This window comes from Cyprinodon tularosa, unplaced genomic scaffold (assembly GCF_016077235.1).
Source record: "Cyprinodon tularosa strain WSP-4 unplaced genomic scaffold, ASM1607723v1 ctg573, whole genome shotgun sequence".
Lineage (NCBI taxonomy): Eukaryota > Metazoa > Chordata > Actinopteri > Cyprinodontiformes > Cyprinodontidae > Cyprinodon > Cyprinodon tularosa.
In genome coordinates, this window is record NW_024039311.1 from 323,884 (window position 1) to 344,532 (window position 20,649).

A 20,649-nucleotide genomic window follows, 5' to 3' on the forward strand; every position below is an offset into this window, starting at 1 on the left:
CGTTTTCTTTAAAAGTTTTTGCAGCTTTTTCTCTCATTTGCTTTCTTTTTGTTTATATAGTTGCTTAACACTGCAATAGAATAATTATATTAAATTACGGTTAACCTAAACTTAAACAGTGAAGAGGGGTCTGTCTGTGTAGAACTGCCGCAGACATCAGACATGGTGAAGAGACTTAGGAGACCATCACAGGCATCAATAATCAAATAAGGTTGTGGGAGGTTAGCCAGAACTTTGGACAGAGTGAATCTGCGGAGACACGTGAAAAAAAAAACAGCTCCTATTGGCACAGATGGCTTGGATTACAGCAATCATCATGAGAGAGGACCTTTGGGGTCTCCCAGAGGAGCAGTGTGCTTGCTGTTCTTGGACAATTCTCACTCACAGGAATGTTAGTTCAAGTCAACCCCTCCCCACCCTCTGCTGCACAACCTCCACCTTCAACATTTAAAAAGACTCCAACTGTCAAAGTGATGAGACAGAATGGGAATCTGGAGAATGGCTTCACAACATGTTCAAATAAACTGGACTGAAGCGCTGAAAAAACGACTAAAAATAAAGTAAATGTGAATTAGATTTAATACGGTGTAAAATAAGCGTTAGTGTTGAAAGTTAACCTGATTAAAGGATATATAGAGAAATCTCTTGATAAATTTCAACTTAAAAAGAAATACTAAAAATGAAGCAAACCATTACTAAAATGCTTTTATGCTGATTAGTCAATCCGACTTAATACCATAATAGAAAACTTTATAACATTTTAAAATACTAAACAGAATAAAAATAGTAAAATATATGTGTTAAGCTACTAATATGTTAGAGGGGATTAGGTTTTTGAGTGTTATGAGTCAATCTAAACTTTTGGCTGTAAGGCTTCAGGTTACCAAGCAGCTGCTGCCATCTAGCGACCTTCCAGAAGTACTGCAATTTCCATTCAGAAAACTTTTTAACATCCGCTTTGGAATGATACATGTATTAAAATATTAATTATAATATATATGTTTGATATGTGAATAAACTATTCTCTTTTAACAAAGTACATGAGAAAAAACTGTACATATTAGACGTTTAAGGATTTGTATTTCTGCTATTATATCGTTTACTAAACTTCAGGTTTAAATACTAAAAAAACTGTGGATGACAGTTTTACAAGTAAAAAAAATTAAATTAGGTTCCTAAATTGAAAACCAAACTGGGTAATTTCCTCAAGAAAATGTATTTCTCCTTTTATTTTTTCTGACACCAATGAAAGTAAATAGGAATTAAAATGGGAAACATTTTTCTTTCTTTGGACATTTCTGCAAGTAAACAGTTTAAAATAATCTCAAGTGTGCTGATTTGTTTTTTATTCACATATAAAATATACTTAAAAGAAAAAGTTATAAATCTGGCCCTGTTAGAAATATAACGTTCATAGGCAATAACATCCTGCAATAGTGAGATCATTAAATTATCCTCAATTTTCCCTGGTTGAATGGACTTATGTCAAATTTATGTCAAAATTGTCACTAATGTCCAGCAGCAAGATTGGAGAACTATTAGTGAAATATTAATAGTTTACAAAGAGAAAACTTTATATCAATATGTTATAATCATTACCTGAATCCATATCAGAGGCTGAAACTCTGAATACAGGCTCCCCAGGGTCTTTATTTTCCACCACACTGGTAATATAGGTGGCCTGACTGAAGACTGGGGGCTGATCATTAACATCTCTCACCTCCACTGTCAGAGTCTGGGTGGAGGACAAAGACGGGATGCCCTGATCAGAAGCCCTGACAATTAGACGGTGGAAACGCTGCGTCTCATAGTCCAAAGGAGCAGAGAGAAACAAGAGGCCTAAAGATAATAAGAAAAACAAGTTAAAACCCTGTAGGAGTGATAATATTTAGGGAGTAAAGTCATAATTTTGCAAAGTATTCATATGTTTTCATTCAGAAGAATTAAAACACAACTAAAAAAACTTTATTCTGTAGGGTCTGTTTAAAAGAAGGGTAATATCTAAAGTCAGCATTTGTAGGACTATAATTAACTGCATATAACATGCAGATTTTAGAAAGTAACCTTTCAGCTATTGTTAATTCTGTTTTTTTTAATACATTTTCATTTTAAAAATGTATATAACTCAGATTAGATGGAGATAATCTGTTAACAATAATGAGCCATTCTTGCTACAGCCTGTAAAGTCTGTTTAGGTTTGACTTCGACTAGTCTATTCTAACACATGACTATGTTTTGATGTAAACCGTTCTATTGTTGCTCTAACTGTGTGTTTTGACTAATGTCCAGCTACATTTAGACATGTCCTTGGTTCAAAACACCTTAATCAGATAAGGTGCAATTGCCTCCTCAGCATTCAATCAGGTTCTACAGATTCCTGGTTTTGACATTATTAAAATGCTCAGTTCACGGACCCGTAAATTAAAGTCAAACCTACATCCCAGTCTCAAGTATTTTCTGTTTTTTCTTCAAGCATAAATATCTATTTATCACAATAATTCTACCACTTGGGTCCATCTAAGTCATTCCTTCTTTTAAATAATTGCTTTGACCAAAAACAAACAAACCAGTTTTCTCCTCCAGTGTGAAGAACCTTCTCTTGTTTCCAGCCATTATGGAGTAGGAGACCATTCCGTTTTCACCTTGATCACCATCTACAGCCAGAAAATGGTGAAGCAAACTCCCCACCTCTGTATCCTCCATCAGCTGGACTGAGTCAGTGGACACGAACACAGGCCGGTTATCATTTACATCCAGCAGGAAGAGCTGAACCGTCACTGATGTCTGTTTACGCTCCTCTATTGCCTCTGCCTGGTCTGTGGCGGTTACTGTGAAAACAAAAGTCGGAGTGCTCTCGCGGTCTAACGGTGCTGCAACTGTCATTGCGCCTGTATATGGGTTAATTTGAAAAGGGAAGTGTGGGGGTGACCCACTGACTTCGGGGTCAAAGGTCAGAGTGTAACGAAGGTCACTGTTTGGGAAAGTCCCATCAGCATCTCTGGCATGGAAAGCAAAGGCCAGAAATTCCACTGCTGCATCTTCCCTCAGACCAAACATCAGGAGTTTATCAGGGAACCAAGGTGTGTTGTCGTTTACGTCCTCCACCACCACGCTCACCAACACTGAGGCATTTACACTAACAGATGGGCCGACATCTTCAGCTCGAACCACCAGGAAGTACTGTCTGGCAGACTCATAATCCAGCGGCTGGTTGACGAAGACATCCCCAGACGTGCTGTCTATTCCAAAGTGAATACTCCCATCTCCCTCTGTGATGGTGTACTGAAATCCACTTTTATCTGAAACACTAACAGATCCAATGACAGTTCCAGGCTCGGCGTCCTCCCTCACTGAGAAATACCTCAGTGCTTGGTGCTCTAAGCGACCATGCTGATCCTCCAATCCATAAACCTACAAGAAAAAAGCACAAATAAAATACATTTTTTTCTAGCGAGCAAAACATAATAAAAAAAACATGAAAACTTCAAAGAAAACAATTACTTTTTCCTAAACTTGCTCCTTTCTTATTTTGTACAGTGTATGTTAATTGATTTAGTTTGCTTTTTTGTAAAACACCAGCATAAAATATTCTAGATTTCTTTGTCTATAAAACTGAGTTGTAGACAAAAAACTGAATATTTACTGATGATTTTAAAAAAGGTTTTTAAGACCCAAAAATCTACAAAATGAGGTTAGTCTGTGTTAAACCCTCTTTACTCTCAACATCCATACTAAAATTTAGTGTAACTAAATGCATTTGAGATTCAAGACTCAGTGTGAATGCAGCTGAGAATGAAAAGTCTTGTTGATAATTTACAAGAAAGCTCACAGGAGAGACAGAGAACATGTAGAACTAATTCTGTACAGATTATGCAAAACGCCACACCACAGAACTCCTACTTAAAAACATGGTTGTAACATTATGTTGACCAAATTAGTTGATTGTGAGATGGATGTAGTTAAAAGCAGAGCATTTTCCTTGAAGAAAATGTCTCAGTAGTTCAACTTCCAGCAGGACAGTGACCTTAAACCTACAATAAGAGCTGCAATGGAAATTTTTTGTATCAAATATACTATCATGCTAGAATGATCAGCTTTCAGTCCAGACCTAAATCCTAAATGTCGCTTATCAGATCTTATTTAGCTGCTATGGAAATAACAGGAAAGGGAAAACAACAGACTGCAATGCAAAGGCTGAGTTGAAAGCAGAGGACACATTTTCCCACTGTGGGACTTTAAAGGGGTCATTTCTTTCTTTTCCCTTATCAAAGACACTTGACTTGCCCACTAGAGATGTCAGAAATATTTAAACAACATGCCTAACGTTCACTTTTAAATAATTACTACTAAGTGTGTGTCTGTCAAATAGAACCTGCATAAAATCATCTGGTTGTAACTTAACACAATCTGACAGACAATTTGCAAGGTACTGAAAATAGCCATAACCAAAAATCCAAACCTTGATGAATGGATGTTACCTGTATATGAACCACAGCAGTATCCTCCAGAGATGGGGCTCCGCCGTCCCTGGCAGTTATTTTCAGTGTGTAAAAGGGTTCAGTTCCCTGACTGAAAAACTGCGTAGTTCTTATGTCTCCACTTTTACCGTCAATCTCAAAGTGTTTGAGAGAATCTTCTTCCTCCGATCCAACTAAGAGAGCAGTAGAAGACAATAACATTCAGGTCCTTAGTGACGGTATTTAAGGTAAGGGAACACATATACAACTCACGGATTACTAGTGTATGAGTAACTGTTCCATTCTCTCCAGCATCCAAGTCTTTGGCAAACATATTGGCCACTAAGAATCCTGCAGGTATGCCGGCCCATATCTGCAAAGAAGACCATATTAAAACTGAATACAGTCATTTTAATTCAATAAATGCATCATAAGGTCATTCTCCCCAGTAAGCGAATTTCCGCTTTTTCTTTACAACTATAAAGGACCTTGAAGACATTACCAAAGGATGGACTTTAAAAGAACTTTAATTTAATGGACAATCAAATAATTAGTATTAATATTAGAGGCTGAGAAAATAGGAAATACAAATGATTTTTAGTACACATAAACAAGTAAGACTCAAATAATTTATAATTATATCCAAAATACTGGTAAACTCAATAAAATAAAATATTAGAGGATAAAACTAGTTATTATTGTTAAATGTGTACGGTGCTAACAGATAAAAGGGCTCTGAAGTACGTTGCCCTACATTAAAAGTAAATCAAAAGGAAATGTTATAACAAGATCATTAGTAGTTTGATTAAGACCATAAGTAATAAAAGAAATAAAGAAGGCACGTGCCAAATGAATTAATTGAAATATAGAAATAAACTATGGCAGTTCATATTTTTGTCAACAAGAAATTCTTACAGGAATGTTTAGCTCTTTGCTTGAAGGCAGATGATTAAACTGTGGAGAGTTGTCGTTGATATCAGTGACCAGGACATGAATGCTGGCGGTGGCATTGAGACGAGGGTGACCCTGGTCTGTCACCATCACTGTCAGGCTGTGCTGGCTGTGCTGCTCCCGGTCCAGTGCCACCCAGTTGATGATTTCACCTATAAGGGATGAGAGAATAGTGGTTAGTGGAGAGAGGTGTCATGGAAGTACAACATGGCGTTGGTAATTAAACTTTTGTTTACCTGTTTTACTATTAATGCGGAAGTATTTGCCATCTGACAGAAGGATGTATGACAGTTGGCTGTTTTTCCCAGAGTCCTCATCCTTGGCCCTGACTGTTCCCACTAAGCCTTGTGGAGATGTCCCCTCTGATACAGTGAAGTGGTAAACATCGCTAACAAACACAGGGGGATTGTCATTGATGTCTAGTACCAGTGCAATCACAGTTGCTGTTGCCGTGATATTTGCCAATGAGGCCTCTGTGTAGGTGGACAACACCTGAAAGCAATATCTTGACTCTGTTTCATAGTCTAGATTGCTGGAGAGATACAACCATCCTGTCTTTGGGTGAATGCGAAAAGGAGGGGGAGGGGACCCAGCTTCTGCTTCTAAGGAGTAAGTGAGGTCTGAGTGTGAAGAGCGAGATCCTCGAGTGCGGTGCGCCCTCACCTGGATGATGCGAGAGTCTTTGCGATAGCCTTCGCCTATCTCCACCTGGTAGACCAGAGTTTCAAAGGCCAGGCTTTCATCTGCAGCTGTTTGGTCAATATTGACTGTGAGGGCAAATGTAGAGCTCAGAGGAGGATCTCCTTCATCCTCAGCCACAATATCTACGTTGTAGCTTTTTTGACGGCTGACTTGCAAATTCTTATTAAGTCTAAGTGTTCCAAGGTTGGGGTCAATGGAGAACACTTCGCTTCTGCTATTTTTTAGATGATACTTTACCACAGCGTTGGTACCACTGTCATAGTCATGTGCATGAGCAATAAACAGCACTGTCCCAGGCCGAGTATTAAGAGACACCATGATGGTATCTCTTCGTTTAGGGAACACCGGGGCATTGTCATTGACATCGTTAATGGTAATGTTGACTTGAGTAGTGCCGTAAATTGGAGATTTGTCAGTATATGACTGAAGAAATAGCAAGGCATATTGCTGAGACTCATGGTCAAGAGGTTTAATGGTACTGATAATACCCGACTTTGGATGTACCGAAAACCAATGGTGAGGGTCCCCGGAAGAGATTCTGTAAGAAACAGACTCTGTAGCATCTGTAAAAACAAACAAAAAGTAGTATGTACTTTTTTATTTAGTCCCTTTTACAGTATTTTGATCAACAATCACAAACAATGATAGATCAGTTTATCCAACAAATTTATTTACAGTTCTTCTCATGCCACTAATCTCTGATCTAGTAACAAGTATAAAAAGGCAACTAGGAATTTAAGGGTTTCATTTGGGTTTTAAAAAGTGTGCAAAAAGGTTTTTGAAGGTTTCTTTACAAACAGACTGTCACAAAGACACAATTTGTTCAAATAAGATAATTGTAAAAAGTATAACTAAATCAAGTACAACTAATGAGAAAGTAAATAAAAAAAAGAAATCCATGTGCAAAAAGACTTTGAAAAAACAGTTAAAAGCCTGGTGATCTAGACTGCTTTGAAGCAACTTATAAATAAAAAATATTATTTTTTACAGAGAAGCGTATGCCAAAAGTTTTTGGTTTTATCCTATAGTTTATGGCTTCCTTTAATTATTAAATCTAGTCCTGGATTTAAACTAACACACCTGCAATTCCTTACCCCCACTACTCTACCAAAATACAATGGTTAGAATTAACAATATGATTGCATGCCCACAATGACAACATAAAAGGCAAATGCAGCCACATAAGGAACAAATTGTCATGCACTTATTTTGAAACATTTCTATTAGCACCTGTACAGTAGCTCATCTTTTGGATCAGTCTTAAAGGGCCAGCCTTCAGTACTTTTGGGCCTGTATAAGGCTTGGCAGCAGTACCAGAGATACACTGAACCAGTTGCCATCCAGCCATCGTGCTTTGGCCGTTGTACAACTTGCTTAGATCCGTGGATTTACCCATTTTCTTTACATCTAACACATCAACTTTGTGGACAAGATATTGGCTAAAAATCTATCTATAACTATTACTAACTAACTTTAAGATTTAGCCTATTTTGTGAGCCACAGCTGCACACCTGTATGTTTTCATTTAGAGATCATCAACAAATGGCAATATTTAAATGTATCATGAAAACTTTATATTATCATGAGAAAATGCCACAAAAGCCCCACAAACAATGCAGAGATTTCTGATTGATGTCAATCTGACAGTGTTTCGTTCAGGTAATATTGTTAAGAGACAGAGAGTGTACATTTCAAAGGTCAAATTGATATCTAGCTGTTGTACACAGGTGCACACACACACACACACATCCACACCCATCCACACTTATACACAGACACACAGTACATTAATTACATTAAAGGTCAGAAGATTCCAATAATCCCAATAATCTCCTCAGTGTCCATGTTGCACCTCAACACGGAATACAAGCCACTGAAACAAGCAAAGAGCTTAATGTTGGCCCACCCCTGCTGTTTTCATTTTGAACTGAAGAGTTAGTCTTGGAGTTCATTAGCCAGCCTTAAATGACTGTCTAGTGGGGGTAGCTATTTAACTGCGAACGCTCAGCAATAGCTGCTGAGAAACCATCAGGAAATTATACTCAAAACATGGGTAGCCTTAAATTTCTTAAGGACCAATAAATGCTGTATAATAAAATATACAGTATAATTCTTCCACCAACAACAGAAGACCTGGTGGAAGTGTCTAGGTAGAGAAGTCTGTGTGTCTCCTCTCAGAGTCTGTAGACCAAAACAAAATGTGTGACAAGCAATGCCTCTCTCTATCTCCACTCCAGCGGTATCTCAGCCCTGACCCCCCAACTTCTCACCTGTCATGTTGTATGTGCATATTTGGAAATACACAGCAAAACAGCATTAACTTTTGGAGGAACATGTCTAGTGAAGAAGTAAAGTAACTAATAACTTTATAAGGCTGTGAGCAAGAAAACTTCAACTTTCAACATTTCTACGCTATATTAACCCCATGCTATGCTGTTCTCTCTGGGCAGGGAGGGGCTATCAGGAGAAGCTAGTCACATGGACTTACATGAATGTATGGCCTGCACTGGATGGTAAACATGAGACTGCAGTCGAGCGCAGAGAGATAGTGTGTGAATGTCATACCATATTCCATCTATGAAGATATCGGTAGTTCTTCACATCACTTATTTAAGTTTCTTCTGTCAAACATAAGGAATTATTGTTTACTGCTTCTTTAATAGGTTTGCACCTATGATAGTGCTGGTATGCACATTTAAAACATACCGTCTCAAAAAACCTTTTTAATGACAAAGCGGTTGTGCTTGGCTTGTGGTAGATACTGACCATGTCTGTTGTATTTACTGTATACCAGCAGTGTCAGATTGGTGAAGGAAATAACTCTACAGGCAATTCAATTCTGTCATCCAGAATGTCTGTTCCAAGTGAAATTTGAGTTACTCTACCTGATTATGAAAATTTACTGTCTGTTTTATTGTTTGTAATTTAGGTAAAGATGCACTCACCGGTTGGGTTACTGGCCTTCACAGTTCCCACAGATGTTCCCACTGGTGCATCTTCAGGAACTGTAAATGTGTAGCGCAGCCTCTGAAACACAGCTGGAGCCTGAGCACTTTGGAGAACATTGATAGTGACTTCTGCAGGTTTGGCTGAAGTTAAGCCACCTTCATCCTGTGCTGTTATGAGGAGCTTCATGCTGGCTGCACCCAAGTAAGTCAGAGAAGTGTTCAAAAAGAGCATCCCTGTAATAGAATAAAGAATAAAAATCTGATTTATTTGTTGTTGGAGGTTTGATTTTTATTTTCAAAATTACTATAACTGGAAATCTGAAAAAAACATATGGACTTAACATAAATTGATTTCAGTGTTGTTTTTAATTCTTTAATTTGAAAAAAAAAAAAAACTGCAGTGAAAACAACTGCTATAGGTTCGGGAAAAGGATTCATTTTCAGTTGCTTAAAAGCCTATTTAGCACAAGATAATACCATATTTATTTTCATTCTAGAAATTTTATGTTTTTTTTTCGGAGTTGTACAGCAGTTGTGGACAAATCTGGTTTAACACTTGCTGTAATCCAAAGCTTCTAATCTTGGTGCTCCACCCCTGCTGAGTAGTGACACTTGGAATCTTATCATGGGGGTTTAGATCAGTTAACTTGGTGTTTATCCCTGAAAACAACTGCCACCCAAGTTGGTTACTTAAAACAAGTGAATCTATGTGACAAATCAAATTTAAAAGCCATGCAGACTAATGTTTAAATCCTATCATAAAAAGAAGCATAAACACAATATTCACAACAAAAGCTGTACCAACTCTTAAGTGAGAAAATTTATTTTTAAACACCTTTAAAATGTAATCAAAATGCACAATAAACAACATCAAATCATCGAGTAAACATAACAAGTTTCTATCCAATATGTTATAAAACTAAGACAGTCATAATTGTGTAACAGTTTAATCATTGCCAGAACTGCATTTAGTGAAAATAAGCGAAAAGCACACTAAAGGCATCTATTCAATTAAAGCTGTTTTTACAAGCAATAAGCAAACAAAACAAAATAGATGCTAAAAATCCTAGCTTGTTAATTCAAGGCTAAGAAAAGAAAAAGTCTTGAATTAAATATTAACCAGTCTGATGACCAAATAAAAATATGTGTATCCTTTTTTTTAACAGTTTGGAGAAAAAACATATGGAATAATAAAATCAAAATCAAAGCATGTATATCTTTTTCCAATTTTACTTGTAACCGTAAAGCATATTTAAGCCCCTCTGCCGAGTCAAAGTCTCTAAGTAGAGATTAATTCATTCATACAAACAACATCACAAGACAAAAAAAAAAGAGATTCAGAGTCCATTAGTTCTGGTTCCATCTCGTCTTTGAGGCACGTCCACATTTTGGTAAGACTGCTGCAGACGCTCTGAGTGGTTAAGCAACAAAAGGAGCCAGCTAATTATGTGAGCTCAAATATATTTACAGGCGACTACAAGGCAGAATACAATCCAGTAAGGAAAACTAATAGCTAAACAACTTAAAAGTTGCATCTGTTTTCAACTTGTATAGAAACAGTTATGGTCTGCCCTTACAGTATATAGCACCTTTCTATATCAGGGGAGTACAAAGCACTTTAATTAGATTGTCATTCCCCCATTCACACACTTATAGTGGCAGGCTACACTGTAGCCACAGTTGCCCTGGGGCTCACTGACGGAAGCAAGGCTGCCGTAAAGAGGCGCCATGGAGCCCTCTGACCAGCATCTGTAGGAAATGCAGGTGAAGTGTCTTGCCCAAGATCACAACAGCAAAGACTACATAAGTTCAAACCGAATGACTGTCCAGCTGCACAGTGAACTCTTGCATCCAACCACACTGTCTAATATAAAAGAGTTTACTATGATCCTTCTGAGACACAGAACAAAAATTCCAATGAGTGTTGGTCATTTGAAATATAGTAAATTATGAAATCCTCACACCGAATACTATGATTCTCACACAATGTACAAAATACATTTTTTCTGAAACTTATATATTATTTCCCTCTCTTAATAATTTTGGTTTCATCTCTAGTTTTATTTGGTTTCTACATAGTCTAAATAGCCTGAATACCTTAGCATTACCGCATACTGTGCCACAGAGCACAGTATGCGGTAATGCATACAGAGACCAAGAGATGCTTGGTCACAAAAACATCCATACTCCAATATTATAGTGGTGATGCTCAGGAACCAAAAATGCTATTAGAAAAACGACCTACAGGTTTCTTGGGTTCAAGTAGAAGACTGCATAACCATTATGTTGTTAAATCATGGGACACTGCTTAAGATTAGTAAAAAAATAAATAGTAAAAAGCAAGCCCAAGAAAAAATTGATCATGTAGTAAAGATGATGAACGCAAACGATGTCAAGAAATGTTTAAAGTGTACATTAAACTCTCTGAAGTACATGAGCAACAGAGTAGGAAGAGAATATTTTATAAAAAGACATTTCCAGATTTTTAAACAAAATCTACTACAACCACCAATTTTAATTATGAGTTTCCATTGTCATTCCACTGTCACTGGAAGACCATTTTGACATTGAGATCTGCAGTTTCCTCCAAATGATTTTTTTCTGAGCCTGATGCAATTTTATTTTTCTTTTCTTTTGTTGTAATGGTTTCACAAGACCAACAAAAGTTATGTTCTTGTGGATTTTTGTAGGACTTGACATAAAAACATGTATTATGCCTTGTAGTTCCAACAACAGCATTTTTAAATAAAAAAAGAACGAAAAGCTGAAAGTTAAATAACCCAGCTAACATCAGCACACAGGCTACATAAGGTTTTTCCCTTAGGTGGATGAGCCTAGGCCCTAGGCTTCTTGTATGGCACTCACTTAATACTAAATACATGTTAGCAAAACCAGTTGGGGACACAGGTTCTATGAGCGGTCTTAAAGGGATAAAGTCAATTCAAGTGGTAGAAAGATGGATTACACTTAGTAGCAAAGGTTTACCAATATAAAGCCACTTAGGTATTTATGGTGGGGATAATATGAACTACATTACCTACAGTAGGGCTCAATTTACATGTTTCTAACCAATGGGCCAAAACATCTGCAGAGATACAATTTGTTCTTAAACAGCATTAATATACCCTACCTGTTTGATAATCCAGTGTGAATAAACTAGACATGTCTCCTGGTTTAATTTTGTAGGTTATCTGGCCAAACCTCCCGGAGTCTCGGTCTGTAGCAATAACGTTAAGAATTTCGGTACCAGGTGGTGCATAGCTGCTGACGCTCACGGTGTACTCTTCAGGGCTGAACACTGGAGGGTTGTCGTTTAAATCTTGTATTTCAATGTGCACATATGTCTGAGCACTTAGACCTCCCTAAATGAGAGAGCGAAAAAGCAGTTATGAGGAAACTGATCATTAAAAATTAAAGAAAGCTTATATATCATCTCATGATTATAGTGTAAAGTCAACTTACTGGATCTTCTGCTTTGATCAGAATGTCATGGAAAGCTGGCCCAATATCTCTATCAATGTCCTTGGACACGCACAGCTCTCCTGAGTGTGGATGGATGTGGAACACAGGATGTTTTTCCTGGCTGTCAAAGCCATCAGACAAAGAGTAGAGTAGAGCACCAAACTCAGGGCTATCTTCGTCAGTAGCCACAACCTAACACAAAGGCAAGCAAAATCGTTTGTTGTTTATTCATATATTTTTCTGACTACTTACTATTTATATAAAATATATTTGTGTGGGTCCACTTAACTCCTCCTGGACTTCTCCCTGGTGAGGTGTTCAAGGCACGTCTCACCAGGAGGAGGCCCAGGGGGAGACCCAGAACACGCTGGAGGGGCTATGTTTCTCAGCTGGCCTGGGAGCGCCTTGGGGTTCCCCCGAAGGAACTGGCCCAAGTGGCTTGGGAGAGGAAGTCTGAGCCTCCCAACTGATGCTGCTACCCCCACAATCCGACCCCAGAAGCGGAAAAAGATGGATGTATGGATGGATGGATGGATGGATGGATGGATGGATGGATGGATGGATGGATGGATGGATGGATGGATGGATGGATGGATGGATATTTGTGTGGTAGAGAATTTTTCTGTTCTATCTGAGGCATTTAAAATAATTAGATTTTTCTTTCCTCTTATTACATTTTGCTCCATTGGAGTAAACACATAGTCCTAATTATAAATACCCAGGAAAGATAGCTCCAGATACAGAGTGAAGCAAATTAAAGAGATGCAAAACCCTTTTAATGAAAAAGCATATAGAAAATGTAGTTTTTCTTGCTGCCTTATTGCAGCAGCACAAAGAATAAAGAATCAATTGGTTCAGACTCTAAATGATTTAAAAAAGTAAGTAGTTAAAGTGTAACAACTGAGTTTTTTTAACTCTGCCACTTATTCTGTTATTTTTATACACTTTTTAAGGTCCACATTTGTGTGACCACTTTTGCTGCGGTAACAACACAATCTCCCCATTGTGGGTGAATAAAGGGATTTTTCTATTCTATTCTATTCTATTCTATTCTATTCTATTCTATTCTATTCTATTCTATTCTATTCTATTCTATTCTATTCTATTCTATTCTATTCTATCGACTGCAGTGTGTAATCCAGTCTGTAGAAACGGTGACTGGCTGCAATCTTAAATCTCTTCAGGATCTATACGCCTCCAGGACTCTGAGGAAGATTCTGAGGAAGGACTCTGAGGAAGGACTCTGAGGAAGGACCCTGAGGAAGGACCCTGAGGAAGATTCTGAGGAAGGACTCTGAGGAAGGACCCTGAGGAAGGACTCTGAGGAAGGACTCTGAGGAAGGACTCTGAGGAAGGACTCTGTGGAAGGACCCTGAGGAAGATTCTGAGGAAGGACTCTGAGGAAGGACCCTGAGGAAGGACTCTGAGGAAGGACTCTGAGGAAGGACTCTGAGGAAGATTCTGAGGAAGGACTCTGAGGAAGGACTCTGAGGAATATTCTGAGGAAGGACTCTGGGGAAGGACTCTGAGGAAGATTCTGAGGAAGGACTCTGAGGAAGGACTCTGAGGAAGGACTCTGAGGAAGGACTCTGAGGAAGATTCTGAGGAAGGACTCTGAGGAAGGACTCTGAGGAAGGATTCTGAGGAAGGACTCTGAGGAAGGACCCTGAGGAAGGACTCTGAGGAAGGACTCTGAGGAAGATTCTGAGGAAGGACTCTGAGGAAGGACTCTGAGGAAGGATTCTGAGGAAGGACTCTGGGGAAGGACTCTGAGGAAGATTCTGAGGAAGGACTCTGAGGAAGGACTCTGAGGAAGGACTCTGAGGAAGGACTCTGAGGAAGGACTCTGAGGAAGGACTCTGAGGAAGGACTCTGAGGAAGGACTCTGAGGAAGGACTCTGAGGAAGGACTCTGAGGAAGGACTCTGAGGAAGATTCTGAGGAAGGACTCTGAGGAAGGATTCTGAGGAAGGACTCTGAGGAAGGACCCTGAGGAAGGACTCTGAGGAAGGACTCTGAGGAAGGACCCTGAGGAAGGACTCTGAGGAAGATTCTGAGGAAGGACTCTGAGGAAGGACTCTGAGGAAGATTCTGAGGAAGGACTCTGAGGAAGGACTCTGAGGAAGATTCTGAGGAAGGACTCTGAGGAAGATTCTGAGGAAGGACTCTGAGGAAGATTCTGAGGAAGGACTCTGAGGAAGGACTCTGAGGAAGATTCTGAGGAAGGACTCTGAGGAAGGACTCTGAGGAAGATTCTGAGGAAGGACTCTGGGGAAGGACTCTGAGGAAGATTCTGAGGAAGGACTCTGAGGAAGGACTCTGAGGTAGGACTCTGAGGAAGGACTCTGAGGAAGGACTCTGAGGAAGATTCTGAGGAAGGACTCTGAGGAATATTGTGGCTGGTCCCTCGCACCCCAGCCACAAACTATTTCAGACACTGCCCTCTGGCAGGAGGCTGCGGTCCATCAGGACCAAAACCTTATGCCACAAGAACAGTTTCTTTCTATCTGCTACCAGTCTGATAAACAAGGCTCAGAGAACCCTGTTATACTGACACTGCCTTTCTCCCTCATTCATGACCTACAAGCTACACCAACGTAGCATCTCCAGACCTCCTGCGTTACATTAACGCACAATCTACTGTGTATATAGTATATAGCTATATACGGTACTATATATTGTATGTAGTATAATGTATGTTTGATATTGTATATAGCTATAGATTCTGTATTCTGTATAGATATATAAATATATTTTGTCTGCACCATTAATACCAAGTCAAATTCCTTGTAAGTGCAAAACCTACTTGGCAATTAACTTGATTCTGATTCTAAATTTCTATTTTCTATCATCCCAGCCCTACATACATTTTAACTAGTCGGTGCTAGAGATGCAGCGATGCTGTAATCCAATCCAGTGCACTTTAATTGGACTTATATGATTTACTGCTGCTTATTTGTTAATAAATAATAATAATAAAGTACATTTATATCTGTGTAAATTTGTCACTTATTTTTAACAATGTTTAATTTAAGGCTAAATCCTTTACTCACATAGCAAAATATGTATCAGTGCATGTCTAGTTTTGGCAAGAGACTCTTTGCGGCAGAGCTAAGTGTGGGGATAATGTGGGGGGGCTTAGCGTGGGTATAAGCTGGGCTGTGGTCAGGACATGGCAGCTAGCGTAGTTTAGTCGAATTGAAGCATGAACATTGTGAAGAGGGAGGCTGGTAGTTACACCACAATCACAGACCGGATGTTGTGAAAAATAGGTTTTCACAAGTTAAAAGTTCTGTCCTAGGATTTTAACAACTTGATATTTAAAAGCAATATATATTTTAACAAAACCAAAAAACAGTGAATTAATCAAAACTTTTTCTATGGAATGTATACGTTTAATTAACCAATTTATTCATAAAACAGTAAAATTATATCTTTTAATTTTTATGGTTATATTAAAAAAAGTATTGTGTTAAAAGGAGTTCTTATCAAAGCATGGTTTTTGCCAGGTTCTGGTAACTGTCAGTATTCACATTTCCTGTAAGTGTGACTCATAAAATAGATTATTCTGTTAGCGAAGTCAAACATAATAAAAGCGTAAAACCGATCTCTAGATGTCAAAGGGCGAGGAGTGCCATCGCCATGTAGTTCAAACGACAGCAAACATCATCAGAGTAAGAAAAAAGCTCCTAAACACCGACAGTTTCTTTCATGTCTTCCTGCGACCGTGACAAGAGCGAATTTTACAGTGAGGGAGATCACTTTCAGGCCATAAAGACGATAACAGCTCAGAATGAATGAACTCTGATCACATGATCTTTTAAGGACATCAGGCCAAAGTCTGTTGAAACATGTACTATAGCACGTTGTGGCTCCGAACCACTGATAGGACAATGCTCTTTGAATAAATATATATGGGGCAAAAAAGGTGACAAGTTCTAACTTTTCATCAGTTATTTTCAACATTATTTTCCTCAATAAAAGAATGATTTACTTATTTATAGAAATTAATTATTTGCTTTGTTTGATCTGAAACAAAAGTTCATTCAGGAGAGGCTTAGAAAAAAAGACATAAGATAACAAATAAATAATGTGCTCCTAAATAAAGAGGGTTCTTTTGTCATTGGTGCCAGGCTGCAGGAGAGTGGCACCGAGCATCACGTCTGTCATACTAAGGCCTGAAAGCTGAGCTGAAAGCCTGCATGTTGTGTGTGTTGTGGCTGAAAAACACAATGCCTTTGTCTTTACAGATTCAGAGCTACTTTTGTCTCAAGAGTAGAAATAATCCACTCAACAGATGAGGTCGTTTGATGCAAACAAAATGGATTTAACTGCAAGAATCCTTAGCTTCAATTCAAAGCCTTTTACTGAAGGTTGGAGGTTGAAACTTTTAGAAAAGTGGCTTTCTTAAGACCAATTTTTTGACTTGAATGTTGATTTCTGATATTTTGTACAGAAACACAGAGCTGCTGGTAATGTAGTGGTGGTGGCCTAGTGGTTAGGGCATTGTACTTGGGTCCAAGAGGTTCTGAGTTCAAGCCCCACTACCACTCTAGCTCCCTGAGCAAGACCCTTCACCCCACACTGCTCCCCGGGTGCTGCACAATGGCAGCCCACTGCTTCCCAAGGGGATAGGTTAAATGCAAACCCTGTGTTGTTATGTTAAATCTTAGATTTCTATCATTTACTGGGTTAACATTTATGGTAACAAATTCTCCAACATACTTGTAGAAAGCAGCTTCCAATGTCCAAGTGTTCTGGTATGGACACGTTGTACAGCTGCTGCTGGAACACTGGTTCATTGTCGTTAACGTCCTCCACCAGCACTGTAACTGTAGCAGTAGCAGATAATGTTGGCTCCCCTCCGTCTTCTGCCAGGACCAGGAACCACACCTCCATCTGAGTCTCCCTGTCAAAATCTGCAGCTGTAATGACCAGACCAGATTCCTGGTCAATGCTGATCAGGCCCTCCTGGTGTGATTTCAAGATGGAGTATCTGATTTCTGAGTTGACGCCTTCATCAGTATCTTGGGCCTTGATCTGTAGTAGGGAGCTACCAGGAGGAGCGTCCTCAGCAATGCTTACAGTGTATACATCCTGTTCAAAGACTGGTTGGCAGTCGTTAGCATCAGACACCTTCAGGATGAAAACCATCTCACTACTCAGAGGAGGGCTTCCAAAATCGGATGCTTGCACCTTCAGCTCATAGAGATCCTTTTCTTCTCTGTCCAGCTCTGAGTTAACACACAAGGCATACAGAAAATCGTCTGTTTGCTTTAGGGTAAACTTCCCCTCTCCTCCCTCCAGGAGAACGGTGATTCTGTGCTCCTCCAAGTCTGGGTCTGACACCGAAATCCTGGCAATAAAGTCTCCAACAGCTGCTGCCTCTGACACCACTGCTTCTCCCGTCTCACTGAGAAACAGCACACTGATTGTGGGGCTGTTATCGTTGATGTTAAGCACCTTGACACCCACAAAGGTGCTGCTGTACTCAGGCTGAGCACCATTGTCTCTGGCGCTGACAATCAGCTCATGAAAAGGATGAGCTTCAAAATCAAGTGGCTTGTTGAGATAAATTAATCCAGAGGTTTCATTTATGGAGAAAATATGGTTTGGGTCACTCTGACGCCTATTAATCTCATAAGTGATCCTGCTGTTGTCGCCCAGGTCATGGTCACTGGCCAGCACCTGAGAGATGACAGACCCAACCGGAGCATCCTCGCGTACTGAGGTGTGGTATTCACTCTGGTTGAACACCGGAAGGTTGTCATTTTCATCCAGGATGCGGATGTCCACCTGGACTGTCCCGGTCCTGGCTGGGATCCCCCCATCAAAAGCCTCAATGGTCAAGGTGAAAAAGTCCTGGGTCTCTCTGTCTACCTTGCTGTTTAGAACAAGATCCAAGCTGTGGTGCTTCTCAGATCCCATTCCAAAATCCAACTGGAACAAATCTTCTACCTCAGTCTCTTTAATCCTGTATCCCTGAGTACTGAACTCCCCCTCATCTTGGTCTTTTGCACCTTCAAGCTGAAAGCGACTCCCCAGAGGACTCAGCTCTGAGATTTCCAGCTCCACTCTTTTACTGGGAAACACAGGTGAGTGGTCGTTCACATCCTCCACCTCTATCCTCACCCTTATAACCTCTCCCGTGAGAGTGGCAGCTACAAACTCATACTTGTCTCTGCTTTCTCTGTCCAGGACCACCGCCGTGGAGATGATCCCTGTGTCTACGTCTATCTCCAGGTCTCTAAACACATAAGAGTCTCTGCTCTCTGAGATGAAGAAGCCGGTGGTGGATGTTCTCAGAACAGCTCCCAGATCTCCAACGATGGTTTTAGCGGGCAGACCCTCCTTCACAGACAGTGTCAGGTTGAAGACCTGTCCGAGTGAGTGGGTGCAAAACGGTGCCAGGAGGAGCAGATAAACGAGCACAGTCCTTGGATCCATGACTGCACACATGGCTTTAGGATCCTTCAGCATACGGTGCAGCAAGACTACATATTGTTTTATGCATCAATACAGACTTAGTTAAGTTTAAGAACAATTTAAAAACTGTTTAAAAGCAAATAAACTTATCTTGTATCTATGCAGACTCCAATATGGATCCATTTGTGTTTGAGTTGCCTTTTCAAGAAAAAATAAAATCCTGAAACCTAAGGACAGTGCTGCGTAATTCCACTGACATCTCTCGCATAACACAGCACCTACAGATGCCAAGTCTGCTCACTGAAAGCTCCTCCCTGCAACACACACCCACCTACCCCCCCACCCCCATTCACACACACACATCCACGTTGATCGGTCCCATCTGTGGCCATGATTGCTTCAAATCTAATTAAACCAACAGATTACCCTGCACTCTGCTCTACTGGCAGGTTGCCTCTAATTGCTGACCTGCTGTCACCTCATCAAAAAGGAAACAGTGTAAACATGCAGGTCATTATAGAGAACAGGAGTTAATGTTAGCCTAATGGACTCAAAAGAGGTGGATTTATAATCCAACAATAAGTGTTTTGCTTTGGCAAGAAAATATACAAATATAGTGTCTCCCTCTGCTGGTAGTTAGGAAGATAAACACAAAACTGTTTTTTTTGTGTGCATCTAAAAGGGCTTTAGACAGTTTAGTAAATACATTACTTCATTAAAATATGAATAGAAATAAAAACTAAAATTATTTTTGCTTTAAATTTTTTTTTGCCATTTAATACAATTTAATATATATATAGGCAATCATATGTTTAGTATTAGATTTTTTTTCTGAATCTACTTCAACACAGGAAACGGGAAATAAATCCTGAAATAATTATATACAATTTTGTGAAGTCTCATTTATCAAATTTAGCACTAGATAATTTTACTATGAATTCATAATTTGTCTGCACACGTTACACATCACAGATAATCAAAACAACTAATTCTATTATTCAACAGTATTTTACAAAAAAATTATATTTAATTACTATATGTTGGAAATTTTTTATAGACTGTGCGGTGCCATTTATAAATGTAACTCAAAAGTCAGTAATGACTTTTAACCACATTAAGTTAAGAGAATGAAGCACTATTTATTCACATTTATCTAAAAGTAATGATTTTGTTCAACATTTATTATAATAGAAAATTAATCTAAGTAGAAACATGAAAGCATGTTAAACCTAAAAGCAAATATGGTGAGTATAGAAATTTGTTTAGAGGCAAATACATTTAAAAATGAAAGTGTGATGCTAAACCCCCTAAATTTATTATACATGTTTATATAACTACATTAAGAGGAGGAAGTTGTATTGCTTGTTTTGTTCTTTAGTATTTTGTCAGGGAAAAATGAATCATGCACTGCTAATAAAAGATCAGCAGTGTTCTCACCTCCACAAAAACAGTTTTGGTAGTGGAATGTCTGGAGTGTTACTTCTATGCCAAGTTGTGAAGATATCAGCAATTGCCTTAAAGGAGCAACTATTGCTGCCCATGAAACAGGGTCATAAAATCAGATACTTTCCACAAGAGATATTAAACTAACACTGAGAGGACCAGTTACTAATAGTTCTACAGCTCAGGGGTTGGATATCACGGTAACAGTATTCTATTTAACATGCAAATGTGGTGGTGGTCAACCTAATGTTTTATTTTATT

The 20,649-nt window shown here is 39.0% G+C and overlaps 1 protein-coding gene across 1 annotated transcript in view; it reads right to left on the reverse strand.

The window, feature by feature from the left end:
* dchs2 (dachsous cadherin-related 2) overlaps positions 1-19,206 on the reverse strand; it is a 32,929-nt gene extending 13,723 nt beyond the window's left edge. The window contains exons 1-10 of the mRNA XM_038306142.1: positions 17,245-19,206; positions 12,521-12,712; positions 12,189-12,420; positions 9,056-9,292; positions 5,645-6,673; positions 5,373-5,560; positions 4,731-4,830; positions 4,479-4,651; positions 2,568-3,411; positions 1,600-1,839 (exon numbers count right to left, since the gene is read on the reverse strand). Of these exons, the coding sequence (XP_038162070.1) occupies positions 1,600-1,839; positions 2,568-3,411; positions 4,479-4,651; positions 4,731-4,830; positions 5,373-5,560; positions 5,645-6,673; positions 9,056-9,292; positions 12,189-12,420; positions 12,521-12,712; positions 17,245-18,999 (4,990 nt within the window). The 5' untranslated portion in view covers positions 19,000-19,206. The remainder of the gene's footprint in view (positions 1-1,599; positions 1,840-2,567; positions 3,412-4,478; positions 4,652-4,730; positions 4,831-5,372; positions 5,561-5,644; positions 6,674-9,055; positions 9,293-12,188; positions 12,421-12,520; positions 12,713-17,244) is intronic.
* Positions 19,207-20,649: the final 1,443 nt, after the last annotated feature.